Source organism: Balaenoptera ricei, chromosome X, assembly GCF_028023285.1.
Source record: "Balaenoptera ricei isolate mBalRic1 chromosome X, mBalRic1.hap2, whole genome shotgun sequence".
Taxonomy (NCBI): domain Eukaryota; kingdom Metazoa; phylum Chordata; class Mammalia; order Artiodactyla; family Balaenopteridae; genus Balaenoptera; species Balaenoptera ricei.
The window spans coordinates 118,889,531-118,912,637 of NC_082660.1; the positions used below are offsets into that span (position 1 = coordinate 118,889,531).

The following is a 23,107-nucleotide window of genomic DNA, read 5'->3' on the forward strand; positions in this document are numbered from 1 at the left end:
AATCCCCTTTAAAATCTCATCAAAAAAATACTTAGGAATAAACCTCACCAAGGAGGTGAAAGACTTATATGCTGAGAACTACAAAACATTAATATAGGAAATTAAAGATGATTCAAAGAAATGGAAAGATATTTCATGCTCTTGGAATGGAAGAATTAATATTGTTAAAATGGCCATACCACCCAAAGCAATCTACAGATTTAATGTGATCTGTATCAAATTACCCATGACACTTTTCACAGAACTAGAACAAATAATCCTAAAATTTATATGGAACCATAAAATATCCAGAATCGTCAAAGTAATCCTGAGGAAAAAGAACAAAGCAGGAGGCATAACCCTCCCAGACTTCAGATAATACTACAAAACTACAGTAATCAAAACAGTGTGGTACTGGCACAAAAACAGACATATGGATCAATGGAACAGAACAGAGAACCAAGAAATAAACCCACACACCTGGGGCTTCCCTGGTGGCGCAGTGGTTGAGAATCCGCCTGCCAATGCAGGGGACACGGGTTCAAGCCCTGATCTGGGAAGATCCCACATGCCACGGAGCAGCTGGGCCCGTGAGCCACAATTACTGAGCCTGCGCGTCTGGAGCTTGTGCTCCGCAACAAGAGAGGCCGCGATAGTGAGAGGCCCGTGCACCGCGATGAAGAGTGGCCCCCGCTTGCCGCAACTAGAGAAAGCCCTCACACAGAAACGAAGACCCAACACAGCCATAAATAAATAAATAAATTAAAAAAAAAAAAAAAACCCACACACCTATGGTCAATTAATCTTCAACAAAGGAGGCAAGAATATACAATGGGGAAAAGACAGTCTCTTCAGCAAGTGGTGTTAGGAAAGTTAGACAGCTGCATGCAAATCAATGAAGTTAGAACACACCCTCACACCATACACAAAAATAAATTCAAAATGCCTTAAAGACTTAAACATAAGACATGACACCATAAAACTCCTAGAAGAGAACATAGGCAAAACATTCTCTGACATAAATCGTAACAATGTTTTCTTAGGTCATTTTCCCAAGGCAATAGAAATAAAAGCAAAAATAAACAAATGGGACCTTATAAAACTTATAAGCCTTTGCACAGTAAATAAAACCATAAACAAAACAAAAAGACAAGCTACAGACTGGGAGAAAATATTCGAAAATGATGCGACCGACAAGGGCTTAATTTCCAAAACATCAAACAGCTCATGCGATTCAATAACAAAAAAAACAAACAACCCAATTGAAAAATGGGCAGAAGACCTAAATAGACATTTCGCCAAAGAAGACATACAGATGGTCAATAGGGACATGAAAAGATGCTCATCATCGCTAATTATTAGAGAAATGCAATCAAAACTACAATGAGGTACCACCTCACACCGGTCAGAATGGCCATCATTAAATAACAAATGCTGGAGAGGGTGTGGAGAAAAGGGAACCTTCCTACACTGTTAGTGGGAATGTAAATTGGTGCAGTCACTATGGAAAACAGTATGGAGGTTCCTCAGAAAACTAAAAATAGAGTTGCCATGTGACCCAGCAATCCCACTCCTGGTCATCATATACCCAGACAAAACTAGAATTCGAAAAGATACATGCACCCCTATGTTCATAGCATCACTATTTACAATAAGCAAGACATGGAAACAACCTAAATGTCCATCGACAGATGAATGGATAAAGAAGATGTGGTATATACATGCAATGGAATATTACTCAGCCATAAAAGAAGAATGAAATAATGCCATTTGCAGCAACATGGATGGACCTAGAGATGATCATACTAAGTGAAGTAAGTCAGAAAGAGAAAGCCAAATACCATATGATATCACTTATATGTGGAATCTAAAATGTGACACAAATGAACATATCTATGAAACAGACTCACAGACATAGAGAACAGACTTGTGGTTGCCATGGGGGAGGGGATTTGGGGGAGGGAAGGATTGGGAGTTTGGGATTAGCAGATGCAAACTATTATACATAGGATGGATAAACAACAAGATCCTATCGTATAGCACAGGGAATTATATTCAATATCTTGTGATAAACCATAATGGAAAAGAATATGAAAAAGAATATATACGTATAACTGAAAAAACCCCACAACTTTATACCACCTACAGGACAAAGAAGGGGGAGAGACCAAGAAAAGTGAGAACATTTTCCAGGATCAGAGATGGAGAGGTTTCAATAACAGAAACAAAAGTCCTAACCCAAGGTCAGTGTTTCCCTAGGATGTTTTAAGAACAGACCATTAAGGGAAGCTTGTGGTTTGGGAGGATACTTCCTGTGGCACCCCTGACAGAGCAGAACCCCAGCTTTCAAAAATGCCATGAGGCCAATCCCAAGAATGAAGTTCCAGGTTCTTATGGTCTTCTTTTATGGACATGTATGCTTGTGCTAACTTGGGCTATTTGTCCATATGTCTACACTTAAGTGTTTCACTTTCCCCTATAGGTTGATATTACGTTTGGCCAATTAGCCAAACAGTACAAAGCAAACATCTTGAAGTATTTATGGATTTTTCCTTTGATCCCAGAACTTACAGATGCTACTAAAATACCCACTTAGTATTTGTTTTTCCTGTCTTTACAACATGCAGCCATATCTCATTTGCTTACTTTGCTGTGCTTCTAACCCTCACTTTTCTGTCTTGCTGATTTGTCTGCCACATTCCATTCCCCATTCTGGCTTGAAAGATAAAACAAGGAAATGTCTTCCCTATGTTAACGCTTTCTAGCTGCTGGGCTGACAGGTTTCTTCCCTTTTTTATCAGATAGGCTCTTTAATTTTGCAGAGTAAAGCTCCCCATATAGATGTCTTCACTTGCTACTTCTTGAAAGTTGTGTATTGCCTTGAAAGTTGCATTCAAGGAGTGTTTCTTTCTTTCTTCCTCTTCTGCTGTCACTTTGAAATCCAAGGCCAGGCCCAGGAGGGTTGGCTGGGGTGGGGTTTCTGGCTAATACTCTAAGCAAGGAAATCTAGATGCTGTATTAAGAGATGGGAGTGAAGAAAGGGAAGGAGAAACAGACAGGTAATTTAGATCCTAGACTCAGGCCACAAGTTTCAGGGATCCAGATAAGGATCTAGAAAACACGAGCCCAGGGACCTGATCACAGAATATGGATAAGAAGAAAGCAGCATCTAGGCAAAGAGTCTGAATGGCAGACTGATGAAATTAGCAAAAAGGGAACATGAATCCTAAGCCACTACTGTCAAAGACAGAGAGAACATGCATAACCTTACAAAAAGTCAGAGGCCTAAATTAGTTCATCTGAACTGTCCCCAAACCTTAAGCAAACAGGGTAGGCATCGAACTGAGTGACTAAGAAAATTTAAGAATTAAATGGGAGAGCAAGCGGTAACTCTTCCTTAAAAAGCAAAGGTAAGTTAAGAATAAGCGATATTCAAGTGACAAGAAACCTTTAATCATCCTAATCAGACAAAATGGTAGAGGGAGAGATTGAGGCAGATGTACAGATGGTTCTACTCATCTCACCACCTCCTAAACTCCAGCCAAAAAAAAAAAAAAACCACTATTCTGGAGGGAGATGTCTCTGGAGGGCCTGGATCACCCAAAATGGCACCTGCAATGGCTCACATTTGTCCAGTCCCTGAGCAGCTTTCACCTTGCTTGGGCCTGGTTCAGTCCTTTGCAGGTGATCTACCCCAGAGTGTTAGTGTTAAGAGTTCACATAGCAAACCTGAAAAGCCTTTTTAATTTCTACCCTTTATTTTCTACAGACATAAAAAAACTGTTATCATTAACCCAAATATTAACTAGTTCCCACAAATTAATTTTCGATTGCCTGCAAGTGTGCTCTGGATGAGCAGTTGTGTGTCAGAGAGACCACACACTTTCTTCTGAGCTTGTGAGCACTTCTCAGCAGGGCAGCTAGAAGGGCAGTTAGTTGTACTTGTAGAGAGTGGCCTTCCTGGGGTGGGACTGGCATTGTCACTACATTCCTTCCCAGAGGGGAGGTTGGAACTACACTGTCCAATCTGTATTGTGTGACCACTGAGCACATGAAACGTGACTAGTCCAAGTTGAGATGAAAAACGAATGTAAAATATCTCATTAACTATTTTTAAAATGCTGATTACATGCCAAAATGCTAATTTGGGGGCATAATTAGGCTAAATAAAAATATTAATTTCACCTATTTCTTCTTACTTTTTATTGTGGCTTTTAGAAAATTTAAAATTACTTATGTGGCTTGCATTATATTTCTATTGAGCAGTACTAACCTGGACATCACATTGAGATACAATGGCGCCAAAAGAAAGTACAAAGTATATTGAATTGTAGGGAGAGAGGAAAAATAGAATTCCATGAAGATTGAGCACAAAAGAAGTGGATGGCTGCAAAACAAGACTCAGAATTAGTTGGCAGAACTGATAGTAGAAAAGAACTATGAGAGGGACTTTTCCAGCATAACAGATCATTTTCAAACTCTAGAAAAACAAGTAGACAATTATTTGGCCACCAGAGTGGACAGGGCATTGAGGAAAACCAAAGGAATAATATATCTGTATCTCACTAGAATTAAGTTAGTATAATTCTGAAGTAGATTCTGAAAAATTAAGTTGTGTTCTGTAAGTCCTAGAGCAACTGCTAAGAAAATAACAAAAAAAGTGGAAAAAAATCTTTAAAGGGACGAAAATGTTACACTAGAAAATATTCACTTAATGGCAAAGAAAGCAGCAAAGGAGGAATAGAGGCACAAAAATAGAGGCATGAGACATGTAGAAAACAAAGAGTAAAATGGCAGATGTAAATCCTACCATATCAGTAATTACATTGAATATAAATGCATTAGACACACCAGTCAAAAGAGAAGGAAGAAAATAGTAAATTAGATCACAAATTAATGAAAACAAGAATAGAAAAACAATAGAGAAAAATCAACAAAATCAAAAGTTGGTTCTGTGAAAAAAATCAACAATATTGATAAACCTTTAGTTAGGCTGACAAAGAGAAAAAAAGAGTCAAATTACTATATCAGGAATGAAAGAGGGGATATTACTACCAGTCTTACATAAATAAAATGGGTTTTAAGGGATTACTAAGAAAAATTGTATGTCAACAAGTTACATAACATAGATGAAATGGACAAATTCCTAAAATGACAAAACTAGCAAAACTGACTCAAGAAGAAATAGAAAATCTGAAGAAACTCATAAAAAATAAAGAGACTGAATTAGCAATGTGAATCTTCCCGCAAAGAAAAGCCCAGGACCAGATGGCCTTACTGGCAAATTCTTCTGAACATTTAAAGAATAATTAATGCCAATCCTTATAAAACTCTTCAAAAAAACAGAAGAGGAGGGAACACATCTCAACTCATTCTATGAGGCTAGTATTACCCTAATACCAAAACCAGACAAAGACTACAAGAAAACTACAGACCGATATCGCTTATGAAGATAAATACCAAAATCCTCAACAAAATACTAGCAAAAAGAATCCAGCAATATGTAAAAAGGATCATACATCATAACCAAGTGAGATTTGTCCCAGGAATGCAAGGGTGGTTTAACATCTAGTAATTAGTGTAATTACTATTATTATCACTATATTATAATTATTATATTAATAGAATAAAAGACACATACACATTAGATGCAGAAGAGGAATTTGATAAAAACCAATAGACCTTGATAATAAAAACAACAAATAAACTAGGAATACAAGGGAACTCCCTCAACCTAATAAAGGGCATTTATGAAAAACTCACAGCTAACACTATACTTAATGGGGAAAGACTGAAGGCATTTTCTCTAAGATTAATAAAAAGACAGAGATGTCCATTCTTGCCATTTCTGTTCAACATGGCACTGGAGGTTCAACCCATACATTTATGGTCAATTGACTTTTGACAAAGGTGACAAGACCATTCAATGGGGGAAAAATAGTGTTTTCAACAAATGGAGCTGGGACAACTGGATATCCACATGTCAAAGAATGAAGCTGTAACCCTACCTCACACCAAATATAGAAAATTAACTCACAATGGATCATAGACCTATATGTAAGAGCAAAATCTATAAAATTCTTAAGAAGAAACCATAGGTGTAAATCTTCATCACTTTGGATTAGGCAATGATTACTTAGATATGACAAAGACACAAAAATAGATAAATTGGACTTCATCAAAATTATAAACTTTTATGTTTTAAAGGATATTATTAGGAAAGTGAAAAGATATCCCACAGCATGGGAGAAAATATCTGCAAATCGTACATCTGATAGTGGTCTCATATCAAGAATATACAAATAATACTTACAATTCAATAATGAAATGACAAATGACGCAATTTAAAAATTGGGAAAGGATCTCAATAGACCTTTCACCAAAGAAGATATACATCTGGCCAATAATCACATGAAAATTGCTCAAAATCAATAGTTATTAGGGAAATATAAATTGCAGCTACAATGAGATACCACTTCAAACTCACTAGGATGGCTATAATAACAATTGTTGGTGAGGACATGGAGAAATTAGAACACTCACACATTGCTGGAGGGAAAGCAAAATGACTCAATTGCTTTGGAAAACAGTTTGGCAGTTCCTCAAAAGGTTAAACATAGAGTTACTATATGACCTGAAATTCTACTCCTAAGTATATTCCCAAGAGAAAGGAAAACACATATCCACACAAAGACTCATGCATGAAGGTTCATAGCAGCACTATGCATAATAGCCAAGAAGTGGAACCAACTCAAAAGTCCATCAACTGATAATAGATAAACAAAATGTGGCATATTTATACAATGGAGTATTATTCAGGCATAAAAAGGGAAGAAGTAGTGAAACATGCTACAATATGGATGAACCTTGAAAACATTATGTTAAGTGAAAGAAGCCAGACATAAAAGGCCATAGACTGTATGATTCCATTGATATGAAATGTCTAGAACAAGTAAGTCCATAGAGACAGAAAGTAGAATAACGGTTTCCAGGGGTGGGGCCTGGGATGGGGGGGTAGGGAGGGAGAATGGGGAATGACAACTAATTGGTACAGAGTTTCTTTTGGGAAGATAAAACTGTTCTAATATTGACTTTTGGTGATGGTTGCACAACTCCATGAATATACTAAAACCCATTGAATTGTACACTTTAAATGGGTAAATTGGTAAACGTATTCTATATGAATTACATCTCAATAAAGCTTTTTTTAAAGAGAAGTAATGATGTGGAGTTTGCCACTAACCCAGTGGGAACAAGGATTTCGACTGGAAATTAAACGGATTTAAAAATAAAAGATGCTCCAGACAATGAGATGTTACTTAGCACTAAAATGAAATGAGCTCTCAAGCCATGAAAGGATACGCGACAACTTTAAATGCATATTACTGAGTGAAAGAAGACAATCTGAAAAGGCTACATGCTGTATGATTCCAAACATATGACATTCTGAAAAAGGCAAAACTATGGAGACAGTAAAAATAACAGTGGTTGCTAGAAGTTCGGAGCAGGGGTGGGGCAGGAGGGAGGGATAAACATGCACGCACGAGGATTTTTAGGGCAGTGAAACTATTGTGTATGATGCTGTAATGGTAGATACATGGCACTATACATTTATCAAAACGAATAGAATGTATAACACCAAGAGTGAACCCTGATGTAAAGGATGGACTTTGGGTGATGATGATACGTATCAATGTAGGCTCATCTATTATAACAGATGTACCACTCTGGTGCAGGATGTTGATAGCGGGGGAGGCTTGTGGGTGTTGGGGGAGCAGGAGGTATATGGGAAATCTCGGTACTTTCTGCTCAATTTTCCTGTGAACCTAAAAGTGCTCTAAAATAGTCTTTTTTTTTTTTTTTTTGTAAAAGCAAAAAAAAAAAAAAATTAAAATGCACTGCTTCTTATACTTCTGATTTTGTGGATAGAGATTCGTGCTCTCTATACTTTTGATGGCTCCTCACTATCCCAAGGAGGGACTCCATTCCCCTTTAGCTTGATTTAAGAGAAAAATTAAACCCCTACCCTATGTAAGACATTGTATACTAGAGGTGAGAAGAGAGTGGTGGTCCCACACCCTAAAACTGATGCTTGATTTAAGAAATGGCAGGTAAGTCATAGTTGATACATACTGTACTTTTTTAAAATCTAGAATCTGTGACTTATTTGTCTTGTGCTAGCATGAGTGGGACAATGATTATATTAAATAAATACTGCAGATGACGTGTGCCAAGAAAACATCATTTTCAAATGGTTTGATTCGCTTCCCAGGTTCCTTTTACTCTCCTAAAACTCCCTTCACTTCCTCCCCTACTGTTTTCTTCCTTTCCCTACATCAAAAGAAATAGTGATAACCCAAATCTCCCAAATCAGAAAGGTAGTTGCCATTTATTACAAAGCGGGGGAAGAGACTCTGAGTAGGTAGGATGGATAAGAACGGACAAGAAAATTTAGGGATTTCATAAATGGATAATATCTAAAACAAGAGGATATCATTAAATCATCCCCAAAATATGTAATCGATATCTATTCATTTTTATACCCACCTAAATTTAGTCATCATTTAACAGTGGTACCCAGCAAAAGCAATTTAGCATTATACTGTACAATACATAGTCCAAACAAAGGAGCCATAAACACAGCTTGAATCCTCCTCTACTCCCAAGGATTTCAGCACTAAACCCAAGCAAAAAATCCCCATTGGGGATCTAGATATATCACACTGCCCTTTATCCATGAGTCTTCTGTGAAGATCAGTCTGAGCAGCTAGAAAACGTACATGGTTCAACTTGGTCTGCCTGGCTGGGAATCAACTCACCTCAACATCTGGAGGAACATGACTGATAGTCCTGGTTATTAGTGGCGAGAGCTGGGCAAACGGAAGCAGAGGCCTGCAGCCATACAGGCTGAATAAACCTGTTCAAAAATGCACCAAGCTCTGAACGGGAAGACTAGTAGGAACTTCAAGTCCGCAGGAGAAATGTGGGGTATCTGGAGAAGCAGCCTCACCATAAAGAGCTACCCTAGTGTTAGGAGAAGAATCCAGAACTTCCGCTGCAACCCAACTGGGTTTGTCTCTTGAAACAGACAGCTTCCTGATATTTGTGTTGCCAGCTTCTGTCATAGGGTTTTTGTCACAGGAGCTCAGTAAATATTTATCAACGATGGTGCTGCTAATGAGAGGACCCCAAAGATGAACACCCCCATGTGAGGGAAGACAGGAAGAAAAGGCCACTTTGCCCCACAGCATATGGAATCTATCATGTTACATGTCAGATTTTATAGCGCTACTACATGCTAGGCATTACTGGTAATTTTCATAGTAGTTCTAAGAGGTTGGCATTTTCATCCCCATTTTATAGATGACACAACTAAGGTTCAGGGAGATTATACACTATGCCCACGGTCACTAAGATAAGGAATGACTGAGCAGAGATTCACATCATAACTCCTGAAGCCCATGTTCCTTCTACTACATCACACAACCTTTTCTTACCCTGCTCCTTGCAATACCAAGCTGACCCATTCCTGGGCAGGTTATCGACTCGGCTTTCCATCTTGAAAGTTTTGCTCTTAAAAATCTCTATGGTGCTATGAAAAATGAATGCTGCAATTTATTATTCCTGCTATCTTGAAGAGTCTTTGGTCAATGATAACCAGAGCTGAGACAATTCTGAATGGGGCTTTTCACAGCAGAGCAGTTTGAGTCACGCATTAATTTCTTTTTAAATCAATGGATTACAGATTCAGAAGAAATGGTGGGGGAGGAAACAGACTTTAAAACTTGATAAACACAGATGTGTCAGGGAAACGTTTCCACCAGTGTGTATTCTTTCACTCTCTGTGATCTGGGGCTCACTAGCATCCTTTTCATACTGGAGGGAAATATAACATGCATTCTATAGCTTCTATCTGTCAAGTTTGATTATGCCAATTTATCACAATTACTGCTTTATTTTTAATCAGAGTAAGGGCACTGATTTAGTTTCCTGCTCTTTTGTCCAGAGTACTTTATGTCTAGAAAACTTGTGAAGAGACTGTTCAAGGGTAATTTAAAATGTTCATAATTAAAAAAAAAAAATCTGCTAGAAGGTTTCCACAGTCAAGAAATCCATTCATTTTACATTAAGAATTGTTAAGGGAGGCTTCCCTGGTGGCGCAGTGGTTAAGGATCCGCCTGCCAATGCAGGGGACACGGGTTCAAGCCCTGGCCTGGGAAGATCTCACATGCTGCGAAGCAACTAAGCCAGGGCACCACAACTACTGAGCCCGCGTACCACAACTACTGAAGCCCGCGCACCTAGAGCCTGTGCTCCGCAACAAGAGAAGCCACCGCAATGAGAAGCCCACGCACCGCAACGAAGAGCAGCCCCCGCTCACCACAACTAGAGAAAGTCCGTGCACAACAATGAAGACCCAAGGCAGCCAAAAATAAAAATAAATAAAATAAATTAAAATTTAAAAAAAGAATTGTTAAGGGGCATGGGACAGTTGAGTAAATCAGAAACTCAGTTAACTATGGAACTCCTTTCCCTGTTTGGAAAGAGATCATTACAGGGTTTTATGCATAATAAGAAAGCCACAGAGCTTGGTATTTCAGCGTTCTTTGGATTTCTGATCTGAAAGGGGGAAAACTTAAGTGCCATATATCTTTTAAAGTATCTTTTAAACCTAAGCTTATCAAAAATAGATTTTTTTGAAAAAAAGGTAAATGGAATAGACCCTGATCCTAGGGGAAGCCTGACCTCTAAGCAGATTTAGAAAAATCTCATTAGGATTAATACAAGCATGAGGAAAAGCGGGGAATAAAAGGTAAGTCTATTGGAAGTTTCCATGCTGTTCTCAAGGCCACATATAGGAAACAGGATGAATGATACCAGAGAGCAGGCAGGAATGAAAGAGCCTTAGCAGTTCCCTGGCTCCACATTCTACCTCATTTCTACCAGCGAAGTCGGCTTGTGTCCACCTGCTCAGGGAGCCAGGTTCCACTCACACACTCTAAGGCCGGGTGTGGCCCTGGGCAAGAGATGACCCTGAGAAGCCCCTGCAGTAGAAAGCGGCTGAGGTAGCCTTGTGGCTGGCACCTACTTCCGAGTCTCTCTGCCTCAGTCCTTTAACCTGGAAAATGGTACTAATGATAATTCTTCCTTCCTTATCAGGATTGTCAGAAACGTTAAATGAGTTAATCCATGTAAAGGGCTTAGAACTGTGTGTGGCACATAGCAAGTGCTTAATAAATAACCACTTTCATCGTCATTCTCTTCTTCATTGTACAGATTAAGTTGCTTTCCCAAGGCCACTATCCTGTGGTAGCACAAGGCAGAGACCCTATGTGAATATTCTGATTCCTGAACTGATGTTATTTCCACCGTACGATGCACAGCAGGTGATTTCAAAAGCACCGAAAGGTCCCTCATACATTTCCCCCTACAACTGTGTCACTGTGCCTGAGATCTCCATCCTTGATAACCCTTTTGAAGAGTTTTCTGGTGATATAAAATTTTGTTAAGTGAAGTGAGTTTGTCTCAGGAGAGGGAACATATTAGAAAACTAGCAGAAGCAGAAATGGACTTCCTGTGATGACTAAACCATGATCAAACACCACCATTTTAAACCGAATGCAGGGTCTGAATGAACAAGACACTGAGCAAGGTATAATTTTGAAGGGGAGGGAGAAGGGATAGGCTTGGAAGAGAGCTTAGTCAGAGGTGGAGGCCGGGCAGCTGGAAAAAAAGGGCAGACGTCTTTCAAGAGTTTCGAGGACTTCCTTCACAAACACTATGCTCTTAGGTTTCACCCCATGAACCTGAGCCTTGAACTTAGATCTGATTATTCATAATTTTCTAGAAGCATAAGAGCAACCTGCACCCAGAACTCAGAGATATGCATATGCTGACAAGGTGATTTCCGTGCCACATCAATTTCTCCTTCAGCTCTACTTCACGAGATTTAATGATAAAAATAATTCACAGCGTAGGCTTGAGTTAGAAAAAGAAGGGTTCATCTGTTAACTATACAAGAATACCAAGAACGACTTTTAAAAATCATACATATAATTTTTTTATTTGGAAAAAAAAAAAGATACCACGTTAACTTCAAGCAGTCCTTGGGCTGCATATTTTATGAGGTTTATTTGTACCGCATATCTGTGATGGGCTCTATTTGTGGTTGAAAGTACAAACATACTGATTACAATCACTCTTTCCTACATTTAGGAACAAAATTAATTATCTGCAAAAAGCAGAAAGGCTTAGATAGACTCTCAGTCAGTAAATGATAATAGACAGCACCCAAATATAATGACTCCGTTTCCTACTTTATCTGTTTTAGGCATTCTGAGTGGAATGAAAAAAGGAAAAATTAATTCACTTTCTGAATGTTCTTCAGAAAGGATTTGAATTTGGGTAATAAGAAGTCAGTATCAACCCTCCCCCACTTCCCACGCCCCCATATAAAATATGAAAGCAGCCTTGCTGGATTATGCACTTCCCAAATGGACATTTTTTTTTTGCCTTCTAGCTTCCTGTACTACTTTTATTCGTTTTTGTTTTATTTTCTATAGTAATTTATTGGAATGAGGTATATTTTTGGATATATACAATTCACCCATTTCAAGTGTACAATTTAATGGTTTTTACTAAATTTACCAAGTTGTGCAACGATCATGACAAACCAGTTTTGCAACATTTTCATCTCCCCAGTAAGATCCCTCATGCCCATTCCAGCACTGTTTTTGAGAAGTCTGATGCATTCTGAAGCCCAATCCCCAAAGGGACATTTTAAAAGGATATTAAGAAGTCTGTACCTTCACCAAAACAAAGGTTACTTGTCTTACTCTATTAACAGGCCCCCCAATAAGGAAAAGAATGGCAAACAGTGAGACCTAGAACAGTACCCAGTACCAGGACTCAGAAAGTTGTGCCTGCTGGTGATGATGAAAGTTTGTGTTTTATCTTACAAAGGCTGTAACACACTGGAAGAAATCTGCCCCAAATTCTCTCATCTTGGCCTTTTGTGAAATTCTTCATTACAGCAAATATTCTAACTACCCCCTCCCTGGAAGAAATTACTGTACACCGTGTGACTTCATTTAAAAATGCTTCTGTGAGCTGGGACGAAGTGAGAGAGTAGCATAGACATATATATACACTACCAAATGTAAAATGGATGGCTAGTGGGAAGCAGCCGCATAGCACAGGGAGATCAGCTCGGTGCTTTGTGACCACCTAGAGGTGTGGGATAGGGAGGGTGGGAGGGAGACGCAAGAGGGAGCGGATATGGGGATATATGTATACGTATAGCTGATTCACTTTGTTATACAGCAGAAACGCAACACTGTAAAGCAATTATACTCCAATAAAGATGTGGGGGGAAAAAAGAAACTAAAAAACAAAAACAAACATCTGTGATGTTCAAAATATGTGCTCAAGTTTTAACGTGGGGTTAGGGTTAGGACTGCCTTTTAAGAAACGGGCCAAGTAGAAAACATTTTCTGCCAGAGACCTGAGCAAGACAGCAAAATGCAGAGGTGTAAGAGGTTAGTGAGCCAAGGCCACTGTGGCGCTATTGTGAGTGAAGGATGTAGCACTACAGTTGCCAAGAGTAACCTTATTCCGAGCAGGTAAAAAGGAAATCAGAGGAGTCACACTGCATACACGACTCCATGTTTTCGGAGGCGTTTTAGGTTTTGCAATAAAAAACAAAGCAAGTATTCAGGGGCTTTTCTGCCCTCGCCAGATAGAGGCTGCTTTCCCTCTGCTCTGATTCCCTGGCCACTCAACATTAAAAAGGCATTTTGGACTTCCTCATTCTCGTCCTGGGAGCACAAGCATTCTCAGAATATCAGGTCAAGGGGAAGGACTTCCTGGACTTCTGCCCACTTGGATGAATATTCCTGACTTTCTAACCTTTCTGAATATACTCTGAGCACAAATCAATCCTCCACGTCACTCCCAACAGACATGGATAAGCATCTGCTTACTACTCTGTGGTTATCACTTGCTTCATCTTAGAATTGCAGTGAAAGAGAAAACTATCAGCCAAGCTACTTAGCAATACAAAACTCCCAACCCCAGAGCCTGAACAAGCAAGAAAGGAAACAATAGCTTGGGGACCAAAAGAGAGAGCAATAGGTAGTAGCTGGAGGCCCAGAGTAGCAGAGTTTACTCCTAACCAGAGGCAACTAGTCAAGTGCTCCTTTTATACTTTTTAAAGTATTTTCTGAAGAGCTGAGAAAACTGCCACCGTTCTTTTTTTTTTTTTAACATCTTTATTGGAGTATAACTGCTTTACAATGGTGTGCCAGCTTCTGCTTTATAACAAAGTGAATCAGCTATACATATACATATGTTCCCATATCTCCTCCCTCTTGCTCTATCTTTGGATGTGCGTTCTGCTACCCTCCGACAGGTGGGACGTAGCCCAGCCTTTTGACCAACCAGTCAGGGCTGAGCTAAGTGTCTTTCACTAACTTCTTATTTTCTTGCCTGATCCTCCAAAAGCATCATAAACTTGAGAGGTCTTTGCAGCCGTCCAAGGTTGGGGAATCACATGTTGCAAGACAGTTTTCCGTGGGTCTCTTGTGTTTCTGCATGTCTTATTAACAGAGGCACTTTACCCCCCAGACTGTCTTTATCAAGTATCTTTGTATAGTGAATAGTCTTAGAAGACAGTGAGAGTGTCGCCCTTCAGAGAAAAGAACGAGCACTCTTACTACCTATTATAAAAGATTTGAGTTCCCTAAGCTCAAGGCTCCTCTCTTGTAATGCAACTCACTGTGTGTGTAGGAGTCATCTGGTCCTCTTTGCCTTTCCCCGTGGGAATTGGGGCTTGGGGAACTGGCACAAATGCTGATACTCTGGCTACTGCTATCGCTGTGAGAAGTAAACTGTCCTGCATCTCTGAGCCAGGAATCTCCCATCTTTATCCAGCATCCATGAAACTGTGGCCAGGTAACTTGTTAGTTTGCAATTAGGGTAAAAATCTCAGATGTTTCACAGTTCTTGAGGACATTTTCCTGCCACATCAGTCCAGAGACCACAGAAAGGAGAAAAAACTTCTTTCTAAAGATTCACAACATATAATCATGCTGACACTCTTGCCAAGGGAAAGGCAAGTAATTCTAGATTTATGAGGAGCCCATCTAATTCCCTAATATGACCCATAATATACATAATTTCAGGATGAAGCATTATAAAAAGCTTCCCTTGTGTGACCACTGTTTGAAACCTGTCCTAAAATTAACATTTAGTGCCTAAAAGTGAGGCCAATTTTTTCATTTGTATTCTTCTCATCATTAAGTAGGTAATCTATGTTTTAAAACTATATATTTTCCCCATGGGAATCACTAAAGTTATTTTTTTTGTGAACGAAAAAAAGATGGCAGCCTGTAAACATTTTTGTCTTTCCAGAAATGGACCTCATGCAAATAAAGTTGCCTACCACAGTTCTAGATGCTGACCTGCAGACAGTAATTAGGTAGTTAGCCATTTACTTGTTTTTATCACTTTGAAATCACTTGGTACTGAAAACAGCTTGTATGAATTCAGACAAGGTATCTATCCCTATAGGAGACTAAAAAATGAAAGTCCAAAGTGATAGCATGAGGAGAAAAACACTGACATTCTGACATCTGAGAAATAACCTCAGCCTTCAGAAGCAGAGAGGAAGGTAGGGCTAATATTGGAAATTCTGATGAGTTACAGTCACTCACACAGACAGCAAAATATAAGAATTTGATAGAGTGAATTATTATTGAGGATCAACAGAGAATCTTCCCCAGAGCTTCCTAGCACACATAAATAAATATTGATTTCACTGAAGATATCTTCAGAAATTCTACCAAAGGAAATGGATGTGCTTGGATATCAGAATATGTTAGGTTCTCAGTAGGCAATGTTACTACTAAGGAAACTCCATAATGGAGACCTGGATGTACTAAGGTCCAGAATCAAAGGCAAATGCATTAAAAACTATCTGTTGGTCCAACAGGCAGATTCCAAACATTGCAACTGGAAGAAAACCTATACCTCACCACTGGCACAGTGCATAGAGATTCTAGGCAAAGTCATTTTACTGTGTGACTGGGTCTTCCATCACCTACATAAACATTCCTTCTTCCCCTAGAAATTACTCTGTGCCTTTAAGTGTTATGAAGACGAAAAATCTCATGCTTTTTAGTACTTCATTGGGAAATACTATAGCAAAAGTCTCCAAGGAGGGAGAATAAATTCAAAAACTGATTGTGAAGCTGGAAAAACAGTGGAGAGTAATACAGGATATTAAATAAGATAATAAAGACCCACTTAGCCTATGTTCAAGGAATGAAGATTCTGGTGAAAAGAGAGTGGAACTCTTTGAAAGAGCAATATGGAGTAATTATGAAAAGCATGAGCTTTGGGGTCAGATAGATCCAGCTTTGAATCCTAGCTCCGCTACCTACTGGCCAAGTGATCCCTGAGGACAGCAACACTCAGGGTCATCTTTCCAGCCACTTCTTGTGCCCCCGGTGTCTATCAGTGGTTCCACAATTAGATGTTCACTAAATGTTCCCTGAAATGAATCCTATTTCAGATAGTGCTAAAATGAATATCACAATGAGGAAAGAAAGGGAGAAACAGTGAAGGTAGAAAAGGTTGCAATTTTGTACAACATTCAATGAAGCATACAACAAGTCAAGATAATGAAATTATGGGAGAGGAAGCACTAATGCCGAGAAGTTCTGAGATGAATCAATAAAGAACACGAGTACAAATGGAAAAATAAAAGTGCAAACAGCCATGCGAGGATATGTGAGCAATTACTTTGGGGGGGATCGTAAAGAAAGTAAATGAAATCACAGAAAGTTTTGGGAAACTTTCTGGAAGAGCAAAAAACATCCAATATGCTGATTATTACTCATTTAATCAATGGATCTGAAATGTACAATGGCTATGCATATAATTCACATACAGGGATATAGTAATTACAATCAAAGTGGTTTCAGAATAAGAATAATTGCATTTTAAAAAGGTTGTAGCATTCAACATATTGTGTGGTGTAACAACAAAGTTGAAAGTATATGTATTGAAAACTGTACATATTTGTATTTGCCTCAAGGTATAAGATATGGAATTCAATAACGTGCTGATAAATTTAACAATGATACCCTCAAATACTACCCAAATGATACCCAAATACTATTTTTTAAAATAAATTTATTTATTTTATTTATTTATTTTTTGGCTGCGTTGGGTCTTCATTGCTGCGCATGGGCTTTCTCTAGTTGTGGCGAGCGGGGGCTACTCTTGGTTGCAGTGCGTGGGCTTCTCATTGCGGTGGCTTCTCTTGTTGCGGAGCACGGGCTCTAGGCGCGCGGGCTTCAGTAGTTGTGGTGTGTGGGCTCAGTAGTTGTGGCTCATGGGCTCAGTTGCCCCGCGGCATGTGGGATATTCCCAGACCAGGGCTCAAACCCGTGTCCCCTGCATTGGCAGGCAGATTCTTAACCACTGCACCACCAGGGAAGTCCCCCAAATACTATTAAAGACCTACTCAGTACTCACTTGGGGCCATGATACTTAACCTAGTTCACAAATGTAGATGAAGAATCAAGATGGATCTATTTACAGTCCCATAATTAATACTTTCTTGAACTTTTCAGTAAAAATTTTCTTTCTCTCCCTTCCTCTCCCCTCTCCTCTCTCTCTCTCTCTCTCTCTCTCTCTCGCTCTCACACACACACACACTCTCTCACATTTTCACATACTTGCTATTTTTATTCACGTCTTTGGATTAAAATAACATTAAACATCTTGGCACTTAAAAACAAGTTTAAGAAAATCTCATTATCTATTTGGCACTTAGAAAACTGCTGTAGAAAGAGTACTGCACTGGGGCTTAGTGAGTACCCGCCATGTGCCTCGAACTCTGCCAGGTACTTTGAACCTATCATTTCAGTGAATCCCCACATATCAACCCCATTTGATAGATGAAGAGTGCACGGTCACAGCTTTGCCATTAACTGTCATTCACTTGCAACCTCTGGGCCTTACCTTGTCTTCTAAACAAGGTGGCTGGAGTTGCTTCCAAGGAAGTATCAGAATCAAATGGAGTACTTTTTAAGTGACAAATTCTCTGGCCTCTCCACAGACCTACGGTATCAGAATCCTCGGGGGGAGGGGGGAGGCTCCAGGAATCTGTTTAACAAGCTCCCTAGATGATTGTGGTGATAAGCCGAGCCTGAGAACTACATGCTTACCGCCTCCAGGTAACCGTCAGCAACAGCACCCTAACATTTGCTTGCATGCCTTCACTTGGTAGTCTGAAGAACCGAAGACCAACTTAGGGAAAACTAAAACACTAATAGGCCATAATTATAAAAAATTAACAGTGCCCCATTCATTTAGATAAGACCAAAATGTCCTTTATGATCTGGGGTAGACGGTAGCCACCAAAACAGCTGAGCAAAGTCCCTGCATGACAGACCTCGTGGCATGGCTTATAGCTAGCTAAAAAGGCTGTCCCAAACAGAGCTCTGGAAGAGCCTATTTTCGAAGAGGTCTCTCACCACAGCTTAACCTCAAGCAGGACTAAATGGCAGACTCTTACACTTTATCACAGCAGGAAGGTGAAGGTGCTACAGCAGAATCTCATTAATGCTTTAGTTTTTCAATCAGCTTTGGCTTTGGGGCATTCTGTGGTTTTGTTAACAGGAATAGAGTTCTGCAGTCCACTCAGCCCTCACTTCCCCTCAGCCCCCACAGATGGCCCAGCCCCCTTCTGGCCCATACAGAGTAGAGCTGGGTCACACCTGGCCAATGATTCCCCGCCCCCACCATTTGGTATATATTACTTAGAGCTGGCGATCATAAAACAGTAACAAGGCAGAGTTTACATATGCTTTCTCTTCTAGTTTAGGCGTTCCCCGGGGAAGGCAGACTTCACGCTTTCATCGCCAGCTGGGAGCTGGGAGCAGTCAGGCCCTTAATGGCCAAAACAGAAAGGGACTGCATCACTGAGCGCCTCTTGACAGCCAAGGCCTTTCTTCCTGAATGATAATGACAAGAAATGTACTCCCTCTGTGTGTGTGCGCGTGCACACACACAAACGGGCACATGTGCACCTAAAATACAGCAGGTTTGGCATCCCAAAACAGCTATTCAATTTAAGTTCATGATGTCTTTGCAAAATCCTAATGGAGCTTTTAGAATGAAAGTCTGGGATGGGGCGTGGTGGAAAGAGTGCTAGATTGTAGCAGCAGAAGACCTTGGACTCTACTTCTGGCTCTTCCACTAATTATATAACTTTGGGCAAGACTCCCTGAACTTTTACTTCATCTGTAAATCAGTGGGACTAGACTAATTTCTTACGGCCTTTCTAACATTCACATTATAGTGAGATGTTCACTGTGGTGAAATTTATTCAGTTACATGTCTGTCTGTCAACGAAGCTAAACCGACCTTTTAAAGACTTAAGAACTATGTCTTGGGTAACTGAGTACCCAGTACCTGGCAAAGTGCCACGAACAGAGCAGATGCTTAATAAATGTTTACTAAACAAACCTTCATGTCTAGAGCCTGATCAAAATAGTGGACTTAATCCCATACCAGCTCCCCACCCTATTTTTCTGTGTTTAAAAGCACTAGAGGAGAATACATGTTTTCAAGACGTTGCTGTCAAGTGACCAATATCAGAGGCAAACTTTAAACACTCCCATACCCTGTCTTTAATGTTACCTCCTTATTTTTCCTCTTGTTGAAGACATTTCCACACCCCTGGCACTCTTGCTCTGTGTCTGACACATAGTGGGCCCTCAATCAATTTCAGGTGAATGAACATACGAATGTACTGACTTTTCTTTTTTCTAGTTCTGTGAGATTTACTTTTGTATAAGGCCCTAGAATCTGGCCTTCAATTAGAAAGCAATCAAAGGAATAATTAGCCGCTGAAGAACACTATCGTCAGGACATTTCTGTTAATTTTACTATAAAATATTTTCTCAGCAAATGTGTTTTAAACGGCTAACATTGTGAATGGGGCAATTAGAGCAGTTCCATAAGTAGCCATCCTGGGGGTTGCATCATTTTTGTCCTCCTTTCTAGCTTAATTCACCAAAGAAACCAATTACCCCTATCGTTTCGTGCTGCCAGAGTTTAAAGACAGGGCTAAATGGCCCAATCTGCCCTCCACATTCTGGGTAAGCAATGGTTCGGAGTACACAGTAGTTGCACTATATAGAAGATAAGAGCATGACTCAAGCAAGGCAACAAGCCAGGGCTGGAATCCCAGTTCCCCCACCTCTATTTAACTAGCTTTGACGTTTGGGCAAGATATTTAAGCCCTCTAAGCTTCATTACCTCCTGTATAAAATGGGGATAATATTATATTAGGACCTATCCCATGGATTACTAAGAAATAATATTATGTGAACTGGCCAGCAGAGCACCTCAAGTGTGGTAGGAGCTCAACAAGGGTAGTGTATTATACTATTCTGCCACGTCCTTCTACAAAGCTGGCGACATTCAGGAATCAGTCACCATCACCTTAGTGAGATCTGGCTGGTAGCTCTTGGCTGTGTGGTCTGCTCTGTGTTGGAAAGTGGGTGCATCCAGTGGTTCTGAATGTGTGCACCCTAGCTTAGCAGGTACAATGTAACTAACATTGTCTGACTGAAACCAATCAAGCTTCTGCCTCACAAAACTGTCCCACCCCCATCACAAATCCTATCAGCCTTACACTGGTATAAATCAAGGCTGCAAAAACAACTGTTGGAAAACATGAACGTTTTGCCTCACCTGTGTTCTTGTGTAGGTTTAGTTAGTGGGGTCCAGCTGGGTCTCCTATGTTTAAAGTCACTACTCAAAATGCAACTCAAAACTACAATGAGGTACCACCTCACACCAGTCAGAATGACCATCCATTAAAAACTCTACAAATAACAAATGCTAAAGAGAGTGTGGAGAAAAGGGAACCCCCCTACACTGTTGTTGGGAATGTAAATTGGTGCAGCCACTATGGAAAACAGTATGGAGGTTCCTTAAAAAACTAAAAATAGAGCTACCATATGACCCAGCAATCTCAATCCTGGGCATACATCCGGAAAAAAACTATAATTCAAAAAGATACATGCACCCCTATGTTCATTGCAGCACTATTTATAATAAGCAAGACATGGAAACAACCTAAATGTCCATCAACAGATGAATGGATAAAGAAGATGTGGTATATACATACAATGGAATATCACTCAGCCAAAAAGAAGAATGAAATAATGCCATTTGCAGCAACATGGATGGACCTAGAGATTATCATACTAGTTAAGTCAGACAGAGAAAGACAAATACCATATATCACTTATATGTGGAACCTAAAATATAACACAGATGAACTTATTTACGAAACAGAAACAGACTCACAGACATGGAGAACAGACTTGTGGTTGCCAAGGGGGAGGCGGGGAGGGGAGGGAAGGACTGGGAGTTTGGAATTAGCAGATGCAAACTATTAATATATATGTACAACTGAATCACTTTGCTGTATACCAGAAACTAACATAACATTGTAAATCAACCATACTTCGATAAAATAAATTTAAAAAATAAAGTCACTACTCAAAATAGTAATGTGATATATATGATTAAGAGCACAAGAGTGAAATCAGAATCAAAGAAAGTGGTGATAACCTAATTAAAGGGATACCTGATCAACTTCTGAATCATGGCTTGGTCAAGTTACAGTTTCACTGAGCTTCAGTTTCCTCATTTACAGAACGGAGATAACAGCTCCTACCTCACAGGGTTGTCATGCAGGTTGTGATAACTAACAACAGTGGTAATAATAGCTAATAATTACTGAAGAATTACCATGTACCAGGCACATGCTAAGTGCTTTAACACATGTTATTCCCTATGAAGAAGATATTCTTTTTATCCCCATTTTATGAATCAGCAATATGAGACTCATACAGATAAAATGATTCACCCAAGGTCCCACAGCAAGAAAGTGGGTGAAGCTAAAATTCAAAGCCAGGCTTTAGGACTCCATTACCTGTGGACTTAATGTGCTGCCTAGCTTTGTGAGGTCATTCAGTCCCTCTACCATCCCTGCCCACTTTTTTTCTCACTTCTCTCCATCAGCACCTGCTACTGGCCCGGCTGCCCTACCCCCAGTAGAATCCAATTCCTCTGAAAACTGTAGAATGGTACTCACAGTGGTGGTCAGTTTTCCTCCGTTCTTCTGGACATACTGGATGGAATCGTGGATCGTAGAAAAGAGACCAAGCAGTACATTCTCCATGTCATAGATTCTGTACATGCCATTCACCAGTTCTTCGAGAGACAGAATGTATTCTCTCCAGTACTTGTCAATCTCCACCACACCTGCCATACAGCCTTGCATAACCACATTGCAATAGCCACCACACGGCTTAACCATCATCAGTCCCTGGCAGTAAGAGCAGTACCACATTCTGGTGAGCATTCGGCCACAGTCCTTACTGAACTTCAGGTGATCAGTTGTGTTGATCACTTCAATTCCGAGATTCAGGGCCTGGAGGAAGATCCTAGTGACTTGCAGTGACTTGGAAACCTGGGTCATAATAAGCTTGGGGAAATTCCCAAATACTTTCAGGTCACGCCTTGCCCCTCGGAGGCATTCATTGATGTCTAAGGTGGACTCCGGCAGGCCTGGGTTCATTAGCTGGGTATAGATGACTGGAAACAGGCTGTCAAACAATTCATTGACCATGTCGTCCACATTGATGTCAGAACCCAGGATGTAGAGAGATACATCAGTGAAAAATTCACCCACAAACTCAAAAGCTTGTGGGGTCAGGCTCGGATAGTTGTTCTTGAACATGGCATTGGTGTAGTTCTTGGCATGGCGAACAACGATTTCAAAGGCCTCTGTAAAATAAGAGATAAAGAAATGCCCACAAATTAAAGCATGAAAATCCAGTGTGTAATTGAATTTGAGATTTCTCTCTTGCTGTGGTGATTAAGGTCCCATTTGCCTTAAATAATTGACTCATGTTTACTTCTGGCATTGCCTCTACTCCTGCAGCTGTTTGTTCCTATAAATCAATTTTCCTTTCTGAACATGAAGTCCAAACCCTGATGTGCACATAAATTCTTAAACACACAAATTATATTT

At 39.9% G+C, this 23,107-nt stretch overlaps 1 protein-coding gene across 1 annotated transcript in view; it reads right to left on the reverse strand.

Moving 5' to 3' along the window:
* The window catches only part of GPC3 (glypican 3), a 425,362-nt gene that overhangs the window by 183,234 nt on the left and 219,021 nt on the right, over nucleotides 1-23,107 (reverse strand). Inside the window, exon 3 of the mRNA XM_059910058.1 lies at nucleotides 22,166-22,860. Coding sequence (XP_059766041.1) covers nucleotides 22,166-22,860 — 695 coding nt within the window. The remainder of the gene's footprint in view (nucleotides 1-22,165; nucleotides 22,861-23,107) is intronic.